This window comes from Zonotrichia albicollis, chromosome Z (genome assembly GCF_047830755.1).
Source record: "Zonotrichia albicollis isolate bZonAlb1 chromosome Z, bZonAlb1.hap1, whole genome shotgun sequence".
In the NCBI taxonomy this organism is placed as follows: domain Eukaryota; kingdom Metazoa; phylum Chordata; class Aves; order Passeriformes; family Passerellidae; genus Zonotrichia; species Zonotrichia albicollis.
The window spans coordinates 16,695,447-16,714,662 of NC_133860.1; the positions used below are offsets into that span (position 1 = coordinate 16,695,447).

Here is a 19,216-nt window from a genome sequence, read left to right on the forward strand (position 1 = left end):
TTGAAGTCTTAAAACCAAAACCAGCTGCTGCAGCCAGCCCCGAGCCCAGCAAAGCAGCCTTCATCTGTTTATACTATCAGTGCCTCTGGAAAGATTGGCAGACAGTGCTTCTGGTGATAGATGCGTACTGAAACCTGATCAAGGCTTGGGTTATTTTCCTCAATCCAGCAATGCTGCAATTCCAGACAGGCAACAAACCCCAAGATCTCCATTAGGGCAAAGAGAAAAGCAATGAAAGCCCCAATCCCACTGTCGTCCCAAACATTAACAAATTGTCTATCTCATCAACTCTGAGCAAAATCCACAATTACTTCCATGTGGTTGCCAGACACTGGCCAAACAAGTTTCGTATCACAAATACATGCAATGCGGTCTGGTGCATCAAAAAGGGAAGCTTCAATCCCAATGTTAACATGAATTGCAAGGTGACATCAAGTCCAGGCAGAGTTAAACATGAAGCTCCAAAGGACAAAAATTTTAATCTTCTACTGACATCTCCTCCTCCAGTGTTAGAGGGTCATCAGTTGTCTCAACAAAAAATCCTGAGGCCAACCCAGACAGGTCAGGAGATTAAAGGACCTACCCACCATCAGAGATGGAGTATGACAGAGGTTTCCAACAATTACTATTTCACTCTCCAATCCTCCTGCCCCCCTGTTTTAGATGCCATCCTACAGCTGTTCAGTGCCCGAACAGCTTCTCTTATCACCTACAGGCTCAGCCCAAGGTCAGAGCATTGAAACCAGAGAGAATTACTTAAGAAATCAACCTAATTTGCTTGCATACCTGCTGCTTTCTTCTACAGAAGAATCAAATCAAACATACCTGGGCAGCCTGGTCCCCAATGTCTGGCATGCCATCATCTGATAGCTGGCCCCGGTAGGGCGCCCCAGTGCCCTGGTGCTGCTCCTCCCCATTGCTCTCTGCTTCGGAGGTCTCTGGCTGAGCAACCTCCACCTCCATCGGCGTGCAGTGCCCGTTCCCGTGCTCCGAGCCCAGCTTCTCCTTGCTGTCCTTGCTGCCCGGGGTCCTGGTGATGACCCCGAACTTCCTGGTCCTCTTCCCATTTTGAGCAGCTCTGTCTCCGGGCTCAGGGCTGGGCTTGGCTTTGGCGTCGCAGCTGTTGCTGTTGTTGCCGTTGGAGGGAGGCAGAGGTGCTTTGCGCTTGATGCGGCGCAACATGATCAGGTAGACAAAGCCGCCATTCCAGCACTGCTCGGCCAGGTAACTGCAAGGAAAGGGATGAGAGATGTGTGAGAGCCACGGACCACTCACCCTGCAGTGCCCACATCCCACCTCAACATCCCAACTCGCTGAGCCCCGTGATGCTCAGGCACTGCCTCAGCCAGCTGATTACCTGGTGTATGGGCAGGTTAGGATAACGTGAGGAATTGGCAAATGCTCTTTCCTCAGTATCAGAAGAAAATACCAGGAATAATTAACAGTCCTACCAGCCACCCAGGCTGATCCCACCACAGCACAACATGACAGCTGATAAATGCCACCAGTTCACACGCCCTGACCTCCATATCTGCAGTGCAGCAGCATGTAAAGGTGAAGTAAGGAAAGGAGAGCAGAGAATGTTCCCAGCAGAGTATTAAAATAAAGAAATACTTTCTAAAAAAAATTTTTTAAATCAGGCAGGATTCATTTGTACAGAAGCCCATAGAGCATCTGCATCTGAAATGAGCCTCCTTAATGAAACTAATCTTCTGCTTCAGCATATGTACATGCTTTGAAGGCCCTGGGAAAATAAAAAAAAACAGCCACTAGGGTAAGCAGGCACAGCACCAATGGCCCCAGTACAGCAAGGCACAGCACTACAAGGCATCCCAGATGCTTCGTAGAGACGTGGAAATCAGGCGGGTTTCCTTCATAACAAGCATATTCTAATCAAAAGAGGGACCAAGTCATCTCAGTTGTGCAAGGAGCAGCCCCCAGGTTCTCCTACCAGAGCAAAGCATCACTTCCCCTCCCAGAGTCTCAGGACATGCCTGGAGGAATTAACATTTCTGCTTCAAACAAACCCTCTGTGACCTTACAGAAACTGCACCCACTGATGCAAAAGGGGAATCCAACTTCATGCTTCTTTTACAAAAGGATATACCTCAACCCAAATTCTTGAAATATTTGGGTTCTGAGCCAAGGGTGTAACCAACTGAGAGTACAAACAAGCTGGAATTTGTATGTAGCAGGTTTGTATGTGCCCTTTCACACTAATTTAGGCCCCAAAACTATACTGCCTTTCTCACTAGTGAAGGTAGCATGAATTTCCCACAGCATTAAGTAAGCCTGTGCTGCAGCTGCAATGAAATGCACTCTTTACTAATACAGAGCAGTTGCTGAACCTACAGCTTTTGGATGAGATGAGAAACTAGGTGTGGAGTTGAACCACAGATCATAAGAGAAAACAGCACAGCACAGAGAGAGGAGGAACCACTCAGGAGTCTGCCACCAAGTTTTTTCCCTCCCTGCTGCTTGTAGGCTAATTTTCCATTTCCCTTTCTTAAAAGTTGTTTGGCCATAAAATAAATCCTTCTAACTTCATCCTGCACAGAGGTGACTTAATGGCAAAACAGGAAAAGCAGCTATGATAACCCCTGAAGCAAAGGGGTGAGGAAAGCACCCGCAACTACTCCAAGTAAGCCAGACCAGCCTGGCAGTGGCTGGAAGTAATATGATGGGTGTGTATTTCTGTCCAGGGACAAGGACTGGTATTTTCACTCCACTTCTTTGCAAAGCTTCAATGTCCCCCACAGACAATATCGGCATTCAAATCACTTATATTTAATTAGGAAGACTGATGTTTAAATGAATACCACAACTAAATAACCTTAAAAGCAGCCCTGGAGCCACAGATGGGAAGGACAACTATGCTTGCTGTGCCAAAGTTCCCAATGAATACAAATTGAACTTCAACTCCCTGGACAGTCCTTTCAGTTTTCACCAGGCAATCCTTTTTTTCCTCCCCTTCCCCAGACATAAAGAATATTTAAATAAAGCCCTAAACCCATCTTTTTCCAAAAGGCTGAAAGCAGACAGCCAGCCAACAAGCCCTGCCAGTTGGGAAGTCTCTGCAGCAAAGGTCAACTGTCTGGGTGGCCACAAGGTGACACTTGGCTCTGGGAGACACATGAAGCAGGCAGGACCTGAAGGGTTAGCATAGAAAAAAAAATCCTGAGCTAACATGGAATTATTTTTGATTATCAAGTTAAAAGAAGAATTCTTTTAATCAACTGAAAAGGGGCAATTCTGTTCCAGAAACAATATGGGCTGCCTGTTTTTCACATTTATCTTTTAACTCAAATTTCAAGGCAGCCAGTAAAGTTGATTAAAATTCATGACTTTTGCTTGCAGCAATACCAGTGCACTCTGATCCATCACACATAAGCCTGATAGCACTGCTTCTCTTGGCACATGGAAACAGGAAAGCAGCTCCTCTTCCCATAGTCGTGTGCCTTATGTTGGTGCTGCCCACCCTGTCTTTATGCAGTGTCAACTCTGCCTGATTTGTTTCTGTGCAGGTGCACGTATATGGGGCTTTTTGAAACACCAATCTCTGAACTAATTACTGATGTATTTTTTAATGCCAGCAACCAAGTGCATGCATATCAACTACTTAATTTAGGAAGTACGGAGAACAAGAGGGAACTTCACATATGTCCAAATAAAGTCATTCTAAAGAGGCAAAAATAATTTACTATTTCACCTCCACTCATGGCCCATTTATTCTGTTCATAAAGTGTAAAGCTCTAGGAAAAAAGGGAGAGTTTTTTTCCTATCCACTCTTCATACACAATCATCCCTCCAGTCTGGAGCAGGGTTACAGCAAGTGGTTATAGATGCAGCTGCACTGAAGTCAGCAGAGCTGCGATGATTTACTCCATATGTTGAGATGGCTTGCATGTTCCAGGCATGCAGCCTGTAGTAACTCACAGGCTTATGTCTTGAGTACTTCTCAGCAGTTCAAAGAACACAGTAAGTTTCCACACACACAAAAAAAAAAGTGTTCTCTGGGTCAGTGAGCAGTTACCTTTGCATGGCAGCAAGTCACTGCATACACTGGATCATGTCAGGTATTTCTGGACAGGCTAAGTCCTGCTGGGAGCAGGGATGCAGTAAGTGGCACCATTATCTCCAGAGTTTCTTTCAAACCAAAGACCAGGAAAACTAGCCCTGATAGAACACTAAACTCATAACACAAGATAGGAGACAAGTTGAAAATAATATACTAAGAACTTGTGGTCATTTTATTGTATTGCCCTTCCAAGATGGGGATGATAACCAAGGAGCCTGATCCACTTGCAATTTCTGCTAAGTACATGCCAGCTACTTGGCTGGTTTTCTTTTCCTTTGCCATTTCTTTCCCGTTTAAGTAAAAACCAAAAAAATAAACCACAAGGGAAGCACAGCAAGCACTCAACGCTGTGCAAAGAACAGGTAAGGTTGCATTAAATGAGTGAGAACCTTCATATTTTAAATTGTTTTCTATCAATCCAGGAGCATCCCATGCCAGAAGGGGGTAGTGAGACAGGCTCAATAAAATTTAATTATACAGTTTCTGGATAGCAGAAAACTGCAAAAATATGGAAAGTACCTCAAATCCACATACTCAAGGGGTTTAAAGTGTGCAATGCAGGAAAGCTTTTTTTTGGCTTTTTTTTTTTTTTTTTAGATTTGGTCCCTGTAGAGCACTTGCAGAGATTTTTGCAATCAATACACCAACAGTGTCTCAGGCAGGGCAGGATCAGAGCTGATGAGCATACACAACAGCTCTCAACACAGATGTGGGGAATCAACAGCAACCTCCCAATTGTCACTGAGTTTGAACACAGACCTCAGCTTGGATGGAGAAGGTGTATGAACAAAAAGCATCCCTAATTCAGCTTTGATTTATCTAAATTTATTGGAAAATGAGACTCTCTGTTCTCACTTTGGTTTGCAGAGGATGGAATACGTTTTGGTTGAATACACCAGCTAAGAAACCTTGAGCAGATACTTCAGCTGCCACCAAATCACAACACATAACAAATCCTATTACCACTGATTTTAAGAATGCAAGAGATTTTACTAGCTGTTCATACATCTATCAGTATCAGTAACCAGACCAAAACATTTTACCAGCAGAACACTCATCCACACTTTGCAAGGTAGTGTCAAATCTCCCTGGCACAGCTGGGAGTCCCCTCAGACACTGCAGCATCATCTCCACAAACAGGATCTAAAACAAAATTCACTGAAATACTGGCTTGGAAACATTTCCCACTGGCATGCTCAGAAGGAAGGACCACCCAGCAGCTCCTGCTGCTTTGATCTCACCCTGGCACCAGTGCTGGTGAAACCTCAACCCATATAAGATGTAACCCTTAAGCAGTGGGAAGACTAGTTCTTCTCTGTAGTAGAGAAACCATGAAAATGTTAATAATCTTTAAAACCAGACAAAAATTGCTTTAGACTTGAAACAAAGCTGCAAAGTTACCTCTCGCAAAGCTCAACCACAGACTGGAAAATGCAACCTGTAGCTGGTATCAAGGGACATTTAATACCCTTTTTGTATCAGAGCTATAAAGACAGAGACACACATTCACTTCCTTGGGAGACTATTTTGAGTTATTCAGGCAAATCCCATTTCTCCCCTACACAGCTGAACTGACTGCTGTGATCATAAAAACTGATAAACTCGCTGAGTTTATTCCAACCTCCCTGGCACACATGTGACGTGTCAGATTCGGAAATAGTGTCTTAGACTAAGACAGTAATTTTGTCCTCTTTTTTTACATATAGACATATAATTGAGTATGTGCATGTATAAATATAAAGGTTTTCTGACTTGACAAGAGCATGCTGTGACAAGCGCTCTGTCACATCCTATCTCACTTTAACAAATATAGACAGCCACACTGAGCCATGGAAAAATCAAAGCAGATCCAGCAGCCATAAGAAAGCATCTGGATCCACTTTAGGGTCAGAAATATTGAAGTATGTTTATTTTACACTAATAATGCTATTTAGCATTTCTCCAGAAACCTTCATCCTGACAGATCAGAAAGTGCTTTGGAAATGATACACAGAGAGTATCACTGACATCTTGCCAGCCACCCCACCATGCAGCTCACCAAGACAGAAACCGAGGCACAAACTGAGCAGAAACCTCAGTTGAGACGACCACTTTCAGAGCCCCTGCCTAGCCCTCCCGGGACCTATAATGTCCTTTGCAGGACAGACAGACCATTTTTATGCTCTTCTCTAAAGGACTTTGGCATGGTAAAATGTCTTGAAACTCAATCTTCTTCAGGCTGGAAAGATGAAGGGCAGTGCAGATCCTCACAGAACTGAAACCTCCAGACCCAAGGGGGATTTAAAAGCTAAACTTAACATTTCTCCATGATGTCTGCAAAGGAGCAAACTTGCTTTTCAGGTAAGGCAAATTAATGACTAACAGATAGCGACTGATGTTCCTGATGAAACCCTCACCTCCCTGCTGTCACTGTGCAAGAACATCCATCCCACTAAGGACTGATTTTGGCAAGCACCAATGGGAATTTTCCACAGATTGCCACGTCTTCAGCCAGGAGCCAGGCTTGCCTCAATGTCTGCAGGCAAAAGGGAACACCAACCTACAAAGACCAGGGCAAACCTTGCTACATCCAAGCTTGCAAGAGGTTCCAATTCCTGAAAGCTGCAAGGACGGACACCTGATGACCAGCCCTCTCATGGACCTCCTTGGAGGATTAAGCTCTCCAGCCATAATTTATATTAGCAGAAAGCAAGTGTTAATAAACCTGGCTGTTACTTCAACATAGTCTTGGGCACAGAACTGAAGCACACCAGGAATGAGCTTGATCCAATATCTCATCACCAACAAGCCCTTTCCTGCCCCAGGCTCTGCAGGCAATGGCACAAACAAGGGACACAATGTTCTCTGCCTCCCTTAACAAACTTGAGGGAAGGCAGAAAGGGCAAAGCAGAAATCAGCCATGGAGCTCAGCTACTAATCACAACCAGGGGGAGCATTCAAACAGCACAGAGAACACAGAAGGTGCTCCCATCTCCCTTTTCAGGATGAGCAACCCTCAGCCCTCAGCTTGTGGCTAAGGTTAAGCAACAACAGCCCTAAGTCTCTCAGCAGCCATGGCTCTCTGTGGCACAAGGTGTTTTTCTCAGGATAGCCTAATTGGCAGCTTTCCAAAAAGCAAAACTGAATCCAGTGGCTTTCTCTATGGCATGTTTTTCACAGTTAAAATTATAGCACAGAATGCAGCTAGATTTAGCACAATTTTGAAGAAAAAAACAATTTTGGAAGTTAAATTTCAAGGTATATTTAATAAGGCTGGCAGGAGGCCTTGGGCAAGACCTCCTTGTACACTGTGAAAGCCCGAACTCTCAGGAATGGTGGAAAGGGAGTGGAGGGAGGGTTGCTGCTGTAATTCCATGGACTCCGTGCCTGTCTACAGCTTTTTCTGGAAAATGGAATTGTGACACAGGACCAAGATAAAGCCTGGTGAGACACCTCACTCCACCTGGTATCAATGCAATGATGTTGAATTTGGGAAGACTGAATTCCTTTTCTCTTCCTGTACTCTACATCCCTGACAGCAGCCCAGGCAAGTCTTTCCATGGAAACACAGGGCCAACAACATGGCATTCCACAGAGTTACTGTAAGGTCTGAGGTGGTGAAGCCACTGGATTTAAACACTGCAGTTTCACAATCAACTTATATCTGGGATCAGCCTACACCAAAGAGCACTACAGCTTTCCCCCTACCCCATATCCTGCCTGCTCAGGTGCTGGCACAGTCATGTGGGCAACCGTACAAATGAACCCAAGGGGGGAAACGATCCACCTTGAAAATAACCCAGCCACAGCAAACTTTTAAAACCTCAGTCCTCAAGATGAGGACTTCAAACACAGACGACACCCTCATCTGATCACACACCCTCACCTGGTCCCAGGGCACAGAGGCAGGGACAGGAGAAGAATGGCAGTGATGAGACCACACTTCCACTCCCACCAACAGCCCTCACCTACACAGGGCTGAGACGTGTGTGGCCACAGCCCAGGGCAAGGGAGTCGCACACACCTTGCAGACAGGAGCAGTGTCTGGCTTTGGCTGCATGGCATTCACACCACCCAGTTCTAAAACCCAAATGATGGCCACCCTCTCTGCACACAAGGAAGCCCAGCAGAATCACATCCCCAACACAGGTGGGGAGAGAAGACCATTTCAATTATGCTGGCACAGCACAAAACTCGCATACTTCTGCCCTGAACATTGATGAGATGCTTCAAAAGCAGATTCAGGGCTTCAGGAGACCAACAAGCAGAGCAGGGACCCCCAAATTACAGTGCACGTGGAAAAATTATGTGAATGGCCACACTGATCCCTCTCCCCTCCGAGAACAAACAACTGAACAGGACGACTTGAGGAGCTTTATAAATTCTCCACACATGAGGATCCCCCAAAGCTCTGACAGACACCCCAAACCTAGCAGATTTTGGAGCTGCAGGCATCATAAAATCCTTTGGGATTTGCTGATGTATGGCTGTGCTGGCAGGGCAGAGCAGTGATGCTGCATTCCAACTGCTGAGATTTTGGACTCAAGCTTTACAGAGTTCCTGATCTTAGTGAACATGCAACTTCCACATCTGCATTTACAAGTCACAGTAGACAGAAACACAAGGTGCTTTTGGGGTTTGGGTCCTAGAGACAGACTAATGGGTGTTAAGGAGCAAAATTCTTTGTTTCGTGGTTAGTGGCAGAGTCTACAAACAGAAGTGGACTAATCCAAAAACCATCCTGGCTCCAATTTGTTAGCTCATAGTTCTGCTGCCAACAGACATTCTGCTGGATATGCAGCCACATTCACAAATATAACTTCCAGTTACAATACACTAAGCAATTTAAACTGGCTAGTTATCAATTTAAAAATTACAAAAACCTTGGCTGTAACAGGCCAAAATGACACATGGGCATTATCACCCGTGTTTACCAAGTTACCTATGCTGTGTTACTGTTGACCAGATAGCCTCTCCCACCATGATGACTTCCTTTAGAATACAAGATCCTGGAAGCTCCAAATATCATCCTGTGCAACTCCTCCCAGTTTCCAATGCCCCCCTGTACAACTGATATTTCACTGAGCACTTAAGAGGCAGGCTGAGTTTTACACCTCTTCTATGCTTTTAACAAAGAAGGCATCAAATTCCCTTTCTCTGGAAGCCCAGAGGTGGATCTGCTCTTTCCTGCATGACATATTGTTCCTACCAAGGTATAAGACTCACTCCATACTGGAAAGCCCAAATAAGCCCATTTGCAAAACATGGAGCAGAATCACAGAACACTCTTGAGCTGGAAATTTCCAACATTCTGAGTTGGAAAGGATCCAACGTGGATCCTTGAGTGCAGTTCCTGGTCCTGCACAGGACACACTCCCAAGAATCACACCACGTGCCCAAGATCAGCGCCCAAAATAAACCACCCAGCTGGAAAGCACACATGCCTCACACGAAGGAAGGGGGAAGAGGGTCAAATGCCATCCACGTGTGACCCATGTACAAAGTACCTCCAGTGTGTGATGCTGCTGCCAGTTCACCCTGAATTCTCAAATCTTGTCACTGTGTTTACACCTTGCCATCCTATTTCCAGGGCTTCCTGCCTTTCCTCCATGCTATTTTAGTATCATGCCTCTAAAACAACCGCTTTCTAAGCATCCAGCTCACATCCTTCCCTCTTCCTCCCTGCAAATCTTTTATCTAATTCTGCCCCCAGCTTCAAATCACACCAGGAAGCAGTGACAGCCAGGAATAGATTTAACCGGAGAGAAATGGTTTGTACTCAAAACTGAATGAGTTCAGCACAGACGATATTCTTCACCATAATCCAGGAATTTTGCACAGACAGAGCTGCCAGGGAGGATGCCACAAAAATTTCCATGTGTGATTTTGACAACTCCCTGATGCCAAGCTTGCTGGTGGGAGGGCTGCAAGACCATGGGGTCTGAATCTGCCCCCAGCCAGCACTGCTACAGCAGCACAGGGAAGTGCTAGTGGCAGGTACAGGCTGTTTCTGGGAGGTGAGATCACCCCTTTGCCAATTTTTCCTCATGCAGAAATTATCACAAATGCCCAAAAGGTAAGAGAACAAACACATCTCACTGAAATATCTTTTATTCCAGCAGCAAAATTTTACATCGGTATCTCAAATGGGGGAGAAATAAAAAAAAAACCATGAAACAAAACAAAATAACAATCTCTGCAACATTGTTTTGGCAAATCACATTATTTAGGTTTTAACATTAGTTGTAATTCCCAATGTACCTCTTTCCACTAAGACGTGAAGGTTTGGATGTCTGCAAGCAATGAAAATGAGAGCCAGAAAATTTAATCAAGTCTACTTTACAGCAGGAAGCAGTATGCTGGGTTAGAAAAGACTTATTTCCAACGCTATTGCAGGCTCACTTGAACTCCTGAGAGGAGCCCTATTAACAGAGAGAAGCCAGGCTTCAAATAACCCTGCAACTGCTGGGGGGCAGATAGGGAAGGAACAAATTCACAGCTCTCAGATTTATTTGAGGGGGCCAATTCTAGCAGCAAGGGCTACTCACCTTCAGAAGACTGCTAGGCTTTAAGTATTTTCCAGGATTCTTCCTAATACTGAAAATGGTAGCTACTTAAATCAACTGCTTCCTCTTTCCTGTTATTCAGCATCCCCAGATCTTGCAATTTGACCACAAAGCTAAGAAATGTGTATTTGAGATGAGAAATACAGCTCTTCACTAACAGCAAAATGGAAAACCCAACACTCCATCAGAGTGTTGGAAAGTATGATCTGACAATACTGCAAGAAACCTTAAGAGGTGGGAAAGAGCCTGAACTCATACAAATGTACCCATACATACATTACTTTTTGTAATTTCAGGACAGCTAGGCCCAAGGAAGAAAAGGAGTGAATTTTCCACAAGTGGAGAGACTCTCAACATGCCTGGCAATGCCGTCACCCACGACCACAATGCTTACAGGCTGCCCAGACTCAGCTTTCCCTACCAGCCTGTCAGCGTCTCCTTTCACTTGCATCCACTCCTGCAAACAATAATTTTGCCTTTTGAGGGCCATTGCCTGCAGGGACAGGAGGTTTATTTAGCTATTTAACTTCACTGTTTTGCGCTCTGCGGTGGGGACCGGCTGCGCACACAGTAAATCCTGGGGATGAACTGCTTTCGTCTCTGACTATGGGCTTGCTGAACCGTGCTTCCCCTGCGTGCTGGGACAGGTTTCCAACCATAATAACCCTGCACAAAGCACCATCTCTTGCTCAACAGTTTCCGTCAGTCACACCAAACCCTTTCTCTCTCCCACTGCCTAAACAGATCTTTGATATTCCTGCTGTTTGGCCAGAATAAAGGACTCGCCCTCTCTAAACCAAGCAAACCGTGCTGACACTCATTCAGTTTTACAATTCCCCATGAGAACAAACATTTCCCAGTGAGCTGCCCAGTGATGGGGCTGAGGTTACTTATGCCCAGGCAAGTGCACTGCTTTGCATTCAGGCACTTCACTGATGGATGCTCAGGATTCCCATCCGGAAGCAGATCACCAACAGAAGAGCAGCATCTACCAAGTTGCTGAGGCTGTCACTGACCCAGAGGTCACACCTGCTCAGGTGACAATTGCCCCCAGGATGGAACCTACACCGACACTGCACCTCCCCAAAATCAAATGCTCAAGTAAATTTTGGGAACTACAGCAGGTCTCGCAAAACAACCTGCAAGGCAGGAATAGAACAATGCCAGATATACATGTGCCTATCAGCCTGTAGGGACTTTGCCTCTTTCCATGGATCCTCACATAAACAAGCTTCTAATTACATCCTCACTTTCTGTTTTTGCCACAGTGAGTTTGAATGAAGCCAAAAGGGACAAGAATTAAGGAACACACATGGCAGTAGCCATAAACATTTCCCAACTTTCATTTGGTTTTGCAACATGAACAAGCCAGACATGCCCTCCTCAGAGGGCCCATGGATTAGAGCCTGCAGATGATTTCAACTTCCCAACAAATGCTTTGCACACAGTCGAGTTTCTGGATTTAATACAAATCTTGCAGGCTGCTGTAACCACACTTCCAGCTACAAAACACACAAGTATCCCTCTGGCAGGCCATGATGCAGACTAAAATCACAGAAACTGCCTTGGGACAGTCCTTACCAACACCCCTGGAAGTGAAGATTATTTCAACAGTCAGGAGGGTGGATAGCACTCTGCTTTCTGCAGTTATTCACATAGCTGGCTTTTCCCAGCATCAAATCAATCTTCCCCAGCTGCTTCTGCAGCCAAAACTCATCAGGATTTGCCCCAAGTTGTAGCTTCATTAGATGCTGCCAAATACAACACAGGTGCAATTCAACCTGGAACGTGACAGCAGAGTTAAATGCATTTTTTAAAAATTAAAACAAATAGGAGATAGCAAGCTCTCACACTTCATCCCATGTCAGGATACCACCCCATAGCTTTTCTGCCCAACTTTTTTCTGCCTCACACCTCTATTAAAGCAAGACAATAGAGAGAGATGTTAATTGATTTGTGCTCCTCATGGACTCAGGAGGAGCTGCTTGCAGCCCCAACTTGAGCTCTGAGCAGGGGCTGATGCAAAAGGTGTCCGCAGGTGGACAAAATCTATGACCACAGAAGCAGGTAAGGGCAGGCACCACTGTGCACCACCCCAGCTGAGCAAAGTCCCCATCACAAACACTGGGACACCGTCCTGCCTAAGCAGGGGGGACAGTCCCGTAGGAAAGGTGTCACCCAGAACTGCAGACCCCACTGCAGTGGGGTCTGAGCAGCTCCTGGCTTGTAGGAAATGCTTGGTACTGTTGTACCAGAGGCATTAGAGGCAGACATACTCCTGGGAGCCCAGTGAAGAGCTGTGCCAGATGGTGAGGAGGTGCAGCACCAGCCCTGCTCACCTTGCACAGTGCAGAAGGGAAGATGGCCAGGGGCATCCCTTCCCCTCCAGCTGCCAGACCCTGGGGCTATGAAGGGTCTGTTTTGCTGTTGGGGCACTGCTGGCCTGTGGAAAAGCCAGAGCCAAGGGAATTAACCATACAGCACTCTGCACTGTGGCTGTGCTTCCCAATGCATCACGCCATCAACTTGATCATCCAAAGTGACACAAAACAGGAATGACTGCCCTCCTTTTTTTCTCCTTTCTTTCCCTTTTTTTTTTCTTTTCTTTTTTTAGATTTTACGATCCACCCAGAAATCTGCAGCTCTGGCATGAGACAGACCAGCACCACGTCACAAGAAATCCCCTGTAAGCCTTTTGATGACTTTCATCTATTATTCACTTACTGCAAATCCTTGCCATTAACAAACTGCACTAAGGGAATCCGAACTTTCAAAGCCACAAATCTCCTAATAACTACGGCCGCTTTATACATGCCTTAGGATTAGCCATGTCATCTGGTTAGAAGCCCAAAGCTGCTCTTCATTATTGGATTCAACCTGCCTGCAAACAGGGAACAGACTGGTAATACTGCCCCTGATTTCAATGATGCAGAGGCAGTCATTACATGACATCCCCCTCCTGGGCACATTCAGCCCAGTGGCACACATTCACGCTGTGCTACTGTGCCAAAGACCCAGAAACCTCCCTGGAGCACACTGACACCAGCCCTGGCAGATGGAGCAGGAGTAAGCCTGAATCTGAGCACACTCAGCTTCAACTGGCTCCTGGTATGCAAACTGAAGGCAGTTTTACAACTATCTGCTCTGTAAATTAAGAATGCCTTTAGTTGCTTTGAAAAATAAGAGCTTATTTAGTCAATGTATCGGCTTCTTCAAAGAGCCTTCAAACTAATTAGCCATACTGAGTTACTATGAAAATACAGAGCTTGCACTCAATACTCTTGATGATAACAGAGCTGGTGCTTTGGTACTGAAGCTATAGAATTAGCACAAACTTCATCAGATGTATTTTCCTATAGGCTCCAAATTATATTTCAAACTGAATATTTTCCTTTCCTGTGGTGGATGTGGGAATTCACTTAATTCATTTGTAAGTTCAAAGCAATAATGATTTTTAGCCCATGTGCAGATCAAGAGTTTGAATATTCAACAGTGACAGCACGAGGGGATGGAAGACAGACACACAAGAGAAGACAAAGCTGCAGTAAAAAAAAGTAAAGAGGGCAAAAAAAACAGTTGCTGTACTACAGATGAGCTGTACAGCTGTTCCAGTTCAGCTTTCACAGGACAGAGAAATGGGGATTGCTTAATTTAATGCAAAGGGCACACTAGCCAGAGGCAAACCCTCCCTCATAGATGCAGACAGGCTGTCAAGCAAAACAAAGTTTACAAACCCCCACAAGATATGCAAAGGGCAGAGAAGCAGACTGCAAGGCTCACAAATTTTAATTCCAAGAGTTCTTGCCCATCCCTGCTTCTTAAAGAGCGGGTTTACTTGGCAGATAAGCCTCTGCTTCTTAAAAAAAAAATCAAAAAAGTAAAGAAAGTCAAAGGCAACAGCATCATAGGAAAAGAAATTTCCCTTTTTTCTGACTTCCATTTATGTGCTTTACATGCAGGTTTACTTACAGCAGAGACCAGCAGGGATGCATCCGAGGGCTCAGCACCACCGGCACTCCCTACAACACCAATCCCCCTCCTCTCTGCTCCTCCTCCACTCGCTGCCCCACCCAAAGCACCCAGCTCTGCCACCAGCTCTTCCAGCTCACTTCCCCTCCCCGAGGGAATCGACACTGCTTGCTCCAAAGGTGTGACAAATCGTAATTCTGAATTTCAGGGCAGAACCTGGCAGCAACTACAGGGAGGAGAAAAAAAGCAGCAAGTTCTGACAGGGGGAAGTAAAAATTACCATTACAAATCATCACAACAACTTCGTTATTAGTTTATAAGATGTCATATAGCTGATTTCCTTCCCCTCCTCTTCCTACACTTTCACTGACTGTATTGATTGGACTTGTCAGCATGTTCTCACATAAGACTGAATTCAATTAAACAAAATACAACCAACAAGCCAGCAGGTATTGGATGTTTGCTTAAAAAAACATCAAGTAGCAACACGTGCAGACAGCCAGTGTCACCTGAAAGGAGGATGCTCCAAAATGTATTTAGTAACTGCTATCTGCGCAGAAAAAGCAAGAAGCAGACTTTAACCAGAAATTCTCTGCAAGTGTCAGGACAGCAGCAGAGCACAACAACTACTGAATCTTATTTCACACACCAGATCAGAGTTTAATCTGAGCAGCAGCCACATAAATCCAGGGGGGCTCTATTAAAAACCAGTGCAATGACTCATCCCACAGAGAAAAGCATAAATTCAAACTCTGGGCATCTATATATTTCTTAAGAAAGCCTTTTGTTTAGCAACAAGAATTTCTTTGTTGGACAAGCAGGGGGCTGGATCTCATCCTTGTAGCAGGACATTTCTGCTCCTTCAGCAACACAGAAGGGCATTAAGACAGCCCACATCCAAAGCAGAGACTGTACATGTCTATGCCAAGTAACTCTGCCATGGGCACTTCAATACAGTGGTATTTTCACTGCAACCCTACAGCAGCCCTAAGGCTGCCCTCTGTCCTCATCCACCCCCATCTCTAGCAGTAAAACCCTGACAAACCCTAACCCTCCCCAAAATCAGCTGGCATTTTGCCACCTGCCCCGCACAACCAGGATTTCCTCCCGGGAGCACAGCAATGGCTCAGAGCCATGGCTGCTCCTTCACAGCCTTTCAAAAAGCTTTGGCAAGACCAGCACAGTGTCTTCTTTTAGAGACACATCCACATTCCTCAGGAGGCACAAGACCCTCCTCCCTGCCAGCCAGGACAGAAGCCCTTAGCCCTGACACCCAGCACAGCAACAACTGCCCCAGGGACTTCCAGCTTCCACATTTTTCTCATTTAATACCAACCTTCTGCAGCAAGGAGGTTTTGGATCCACCTCCTCCCTACCAGCAATTCAGTGTAACACCAACTTCTTTGAAGACAGAAATATCCAACACCACCACCCCTTCCCCAAGGCCTCTGTGATCAATGATAAAGGCGATTTGTGGGTCCCATTTGTTGGTGTCTACTCAGATGAGAAGCAACAAAACACATGATCTCAATTGGCTGTGCTCCTGGAAGTCACACACATAAGATAATTTCATCAAACTGCCACAGAGCACAAGAAGAGACACTTCAGCAACCACATGGTCCCAGAAACAAAAGACCCATATCCATTTTAATCGCCATTGTGCCCCATTTCCATGACAATTATGGCACCACCCCCATTATACATAAGGAATGAGGTATTAAAAACAAAAACAGGAGAATACCAAAACCAAAGGATGGGCACCTGTTGATTATCTCCTTTTTCTTTGGTGCTCTCTTGATGCCAAGATGCTATTAACAGCTTCATCTGTTATATGTAAAATCTTAAAATTAGGCTGCTTCAGCCTTTACTCTGAAATATTGTGGCAGTTGCTCTCCCATGTACAATTTTTCTTTGTCTGGGATATGTGCTCTCACACTGATCAAATACAGAAATACATATCCACACAAAAATTCTGCAGTGTGCTGGGCAATTCGTTTGGTTACCAGCAGCTCAAGTGCCAGCTCAAAGTCTGGGGTCTGGATGATTAACACAATACATGTTAAATCTAAAATACTACAGGATGTAATGCTTGGCATTAAATGCAGGACAATGATATAGTTATTATTGAAGTCATAGGATATTTTAAAATAGAACAAAATGGTTAGCCTAACCATTACAGTTATCAAAATGATTAGCAAACTCCAAAAGTTTGATTAAATCTGATGCATTCTACTGGATTTTTCACTTCTCTTGTACACACATAAAACACACATATTCCATGCAGGTAAACAGAAAGCTCTTGACTACCTAGAAGGCACTGAGCCAGTACTAGCTCTGTCTTCTCATCATGCTGTTTGCAAACTCCTGTTTCATTTGACCAGGCAGAATGACTGCTACAGCTGTTACTGCATTTTTTGTATAAGTCACTACATGTTCCCAAAACCAGAGCTGGCCTAATCTGCCTGTGACACAAAAAGCAAGAGAGGACAAGGGCCACTACTGTACTCACAAAGCCCTTCTTGTAGTGGGTATGACTAAAGTCCCTCACTTTGGGGAAGTTTTTGGCAAGGACTCTATGGAAATGTGCTGGCTAACAGCAGAGGAAGATGCTGTCAGCTCTCTACAAGCACCTGGACCCTGAAAATCCCAGCCTACCTCCCACTTTAGAGGTTAGCCCTCCTCTCCAATTGTTTTTCTCCACAATCCTCCCCGCATTTTCACTTTTTTCTGCAAGGGAAAAGAGGCACAAGTTCTTCTTTCCCTCCCTAGCTCTAAATACATCAGTGGAAGTCAGAGTTTCAAGGCAGCTCCTTGCTCAAGCCAGGAGAACGCAAAGCCAAAGCATGAGGCCAACTATTTGATCAATACTCTTTGATTTAATTAGCTTTGGACCAGGCTTGAAGTTGATGCCTTAGAGGAGTTGCCATAGGCAAAATTCAGTTTGCAAGAGGGATTGCTTTCATAAAAAAAGATCTAAACCTTGGAGGGACTGAGGACAATTTACCACCTAGAGAGATTTGTCTTCAGCAAAGCAACAGTCATCTGACTTACTTAATAGTTGAAGTCCTATAAAGAAGAGAGCTACCACACCAAACTCACTTATATATTTTGTGCCATTTCACTTTCATTTTTCAACTTACTTAGTACATTCCACTTACCTTCCTTCTGTACCTTCCTAAGTCAGTTCTTTGGATAGGAGGCCAGTACTGCCCAGCAATCACTAGTGTAAAACTGCCAGCTCTCTCCAAAATGGGTCACAAAAGCCATTTGCTGTACATAAAAGCCTGTCACCTCCTCCAGTTTATTCAGTTTTATCTGAAAATCAAGACCTTGATGCATATATATGAAAAGAGCTATGAACAGAGCACACCAATAGCTGCCATATTTTAAGGTCTACTTGCACTTGCCAATATACATATATTAATCCTAATGTATTGGATCTGGACCAGAAGCTAAAAGCCAGGACATAAGGCTTGAAGTAGTAGTCTGGATTCAAGTCCAAACTTGGCAGTTTAAACTCATATATAATCATCATTACTCAAATTCAATGAAGGGAGGGCAGACCTTAAATCCCTATTAGATTTACTGACCTATTGATTTACTCAGTTTATTAATTTCTTTTGTACCTTTACAGATCCTGTCACAAAGAATTCAAAACGGAGCTTCTTAACCTAAGGAAATTATGACTGCAGCTGAACACTTGCTTTATATCATGACACTTCCAAGATGGGTCAAGCACCCCTGCAGACTCAAGTGCCAGATCCTGCATTTCATCCCCAGATGAGCAGTGAAGCCTGCAGTGGAAACTTAGTGGAAGTCAGGAGCTGGCAAGTGTCTCCCCACCCATCCCATCATACCCTTTTACACACTATTCAATGTCCGCTAACACATCCTTGGCACCCATATCACAGTTTGCTCACTGCTGGTCAAAAATATGCATGGCAGAGAGCAGTTAATGAGTTCAATGTGAAATAAATTAAATCAAATCACGACCTCCCAGCATCAACAGTGCATTAATCTCTAACACCAAGGCTGTGCAAGGATACAGCTGCAAGACCAGAGCTCTACAGGCACTTGCTGTGAATCCCCCCCCCTGCAGACACTGAGGGCAAGCCCATCTTTTGGATGTGCTCTACCCTGCAGCAGCCAGGACCACACACACCCTGCATCCCTGAAACTCAGCTCCATCTTCTGTCCATGAGAGGAGCACCAGTAGCAGACCTGCAGCTCCCAGCACCCAGGGCTGACCTTCAATCTTCTCACAGCAGGGCAGGCAAGGAGTGAGTACAGCCCTGTGAACAGCTCTGATCTCAAACACGTGCAGAGATGCACAGATGCAAAGATGTGACAGAAAAAACATAGGGACATCTGCAGCTCTGCCAGGGTCCTGACTACCAGCCCTCCTTCCAAGTGATCAAGGGGAAAACTCCCAGATCTCACATGCTATGTGAAGTGTGTTACTGGAGTAGCTGCCAGTTTTAGTGCGACCAAAGTCTTCAGTGTTTGGAAAATGAGAAGCTCTTAAGCACCTGCAGCTCATCTGACCAGGGCTAATGTAGGTGGGCTGTGGGTCAGCTGGGCTCTGCCTCACCAAATCCAACAGCAGGAGAGCTCTGCCAGGCAG

General features: G+C 45.1%; 1 protein-coding gene across 4 annotated transcripts in view; it reads right to left on the minus strand.

The window, feature by feature from the left end:
• PDZD2 (PDZ domain containing 2) overlaps positions 1-19,216 on the minus strand; it is a 201,117-nt gene that overhangs the window by 67,531 nt on the left and 114,370 nt on the right. For all 4 annotated transcript variants that reach the window (XM_026794602.2, XM_026794603.2, XM_005488779.4 and 1 more), the window contains one exon: positions 826-1,228. In XM_026794602.2, coding sequence (XP_026650403.2) covers positions 826-1,228 — 403 coding nt within the window. The remainder of the gene's footprint in view (positions 1-825; positions 1,229-19,216) is intronic.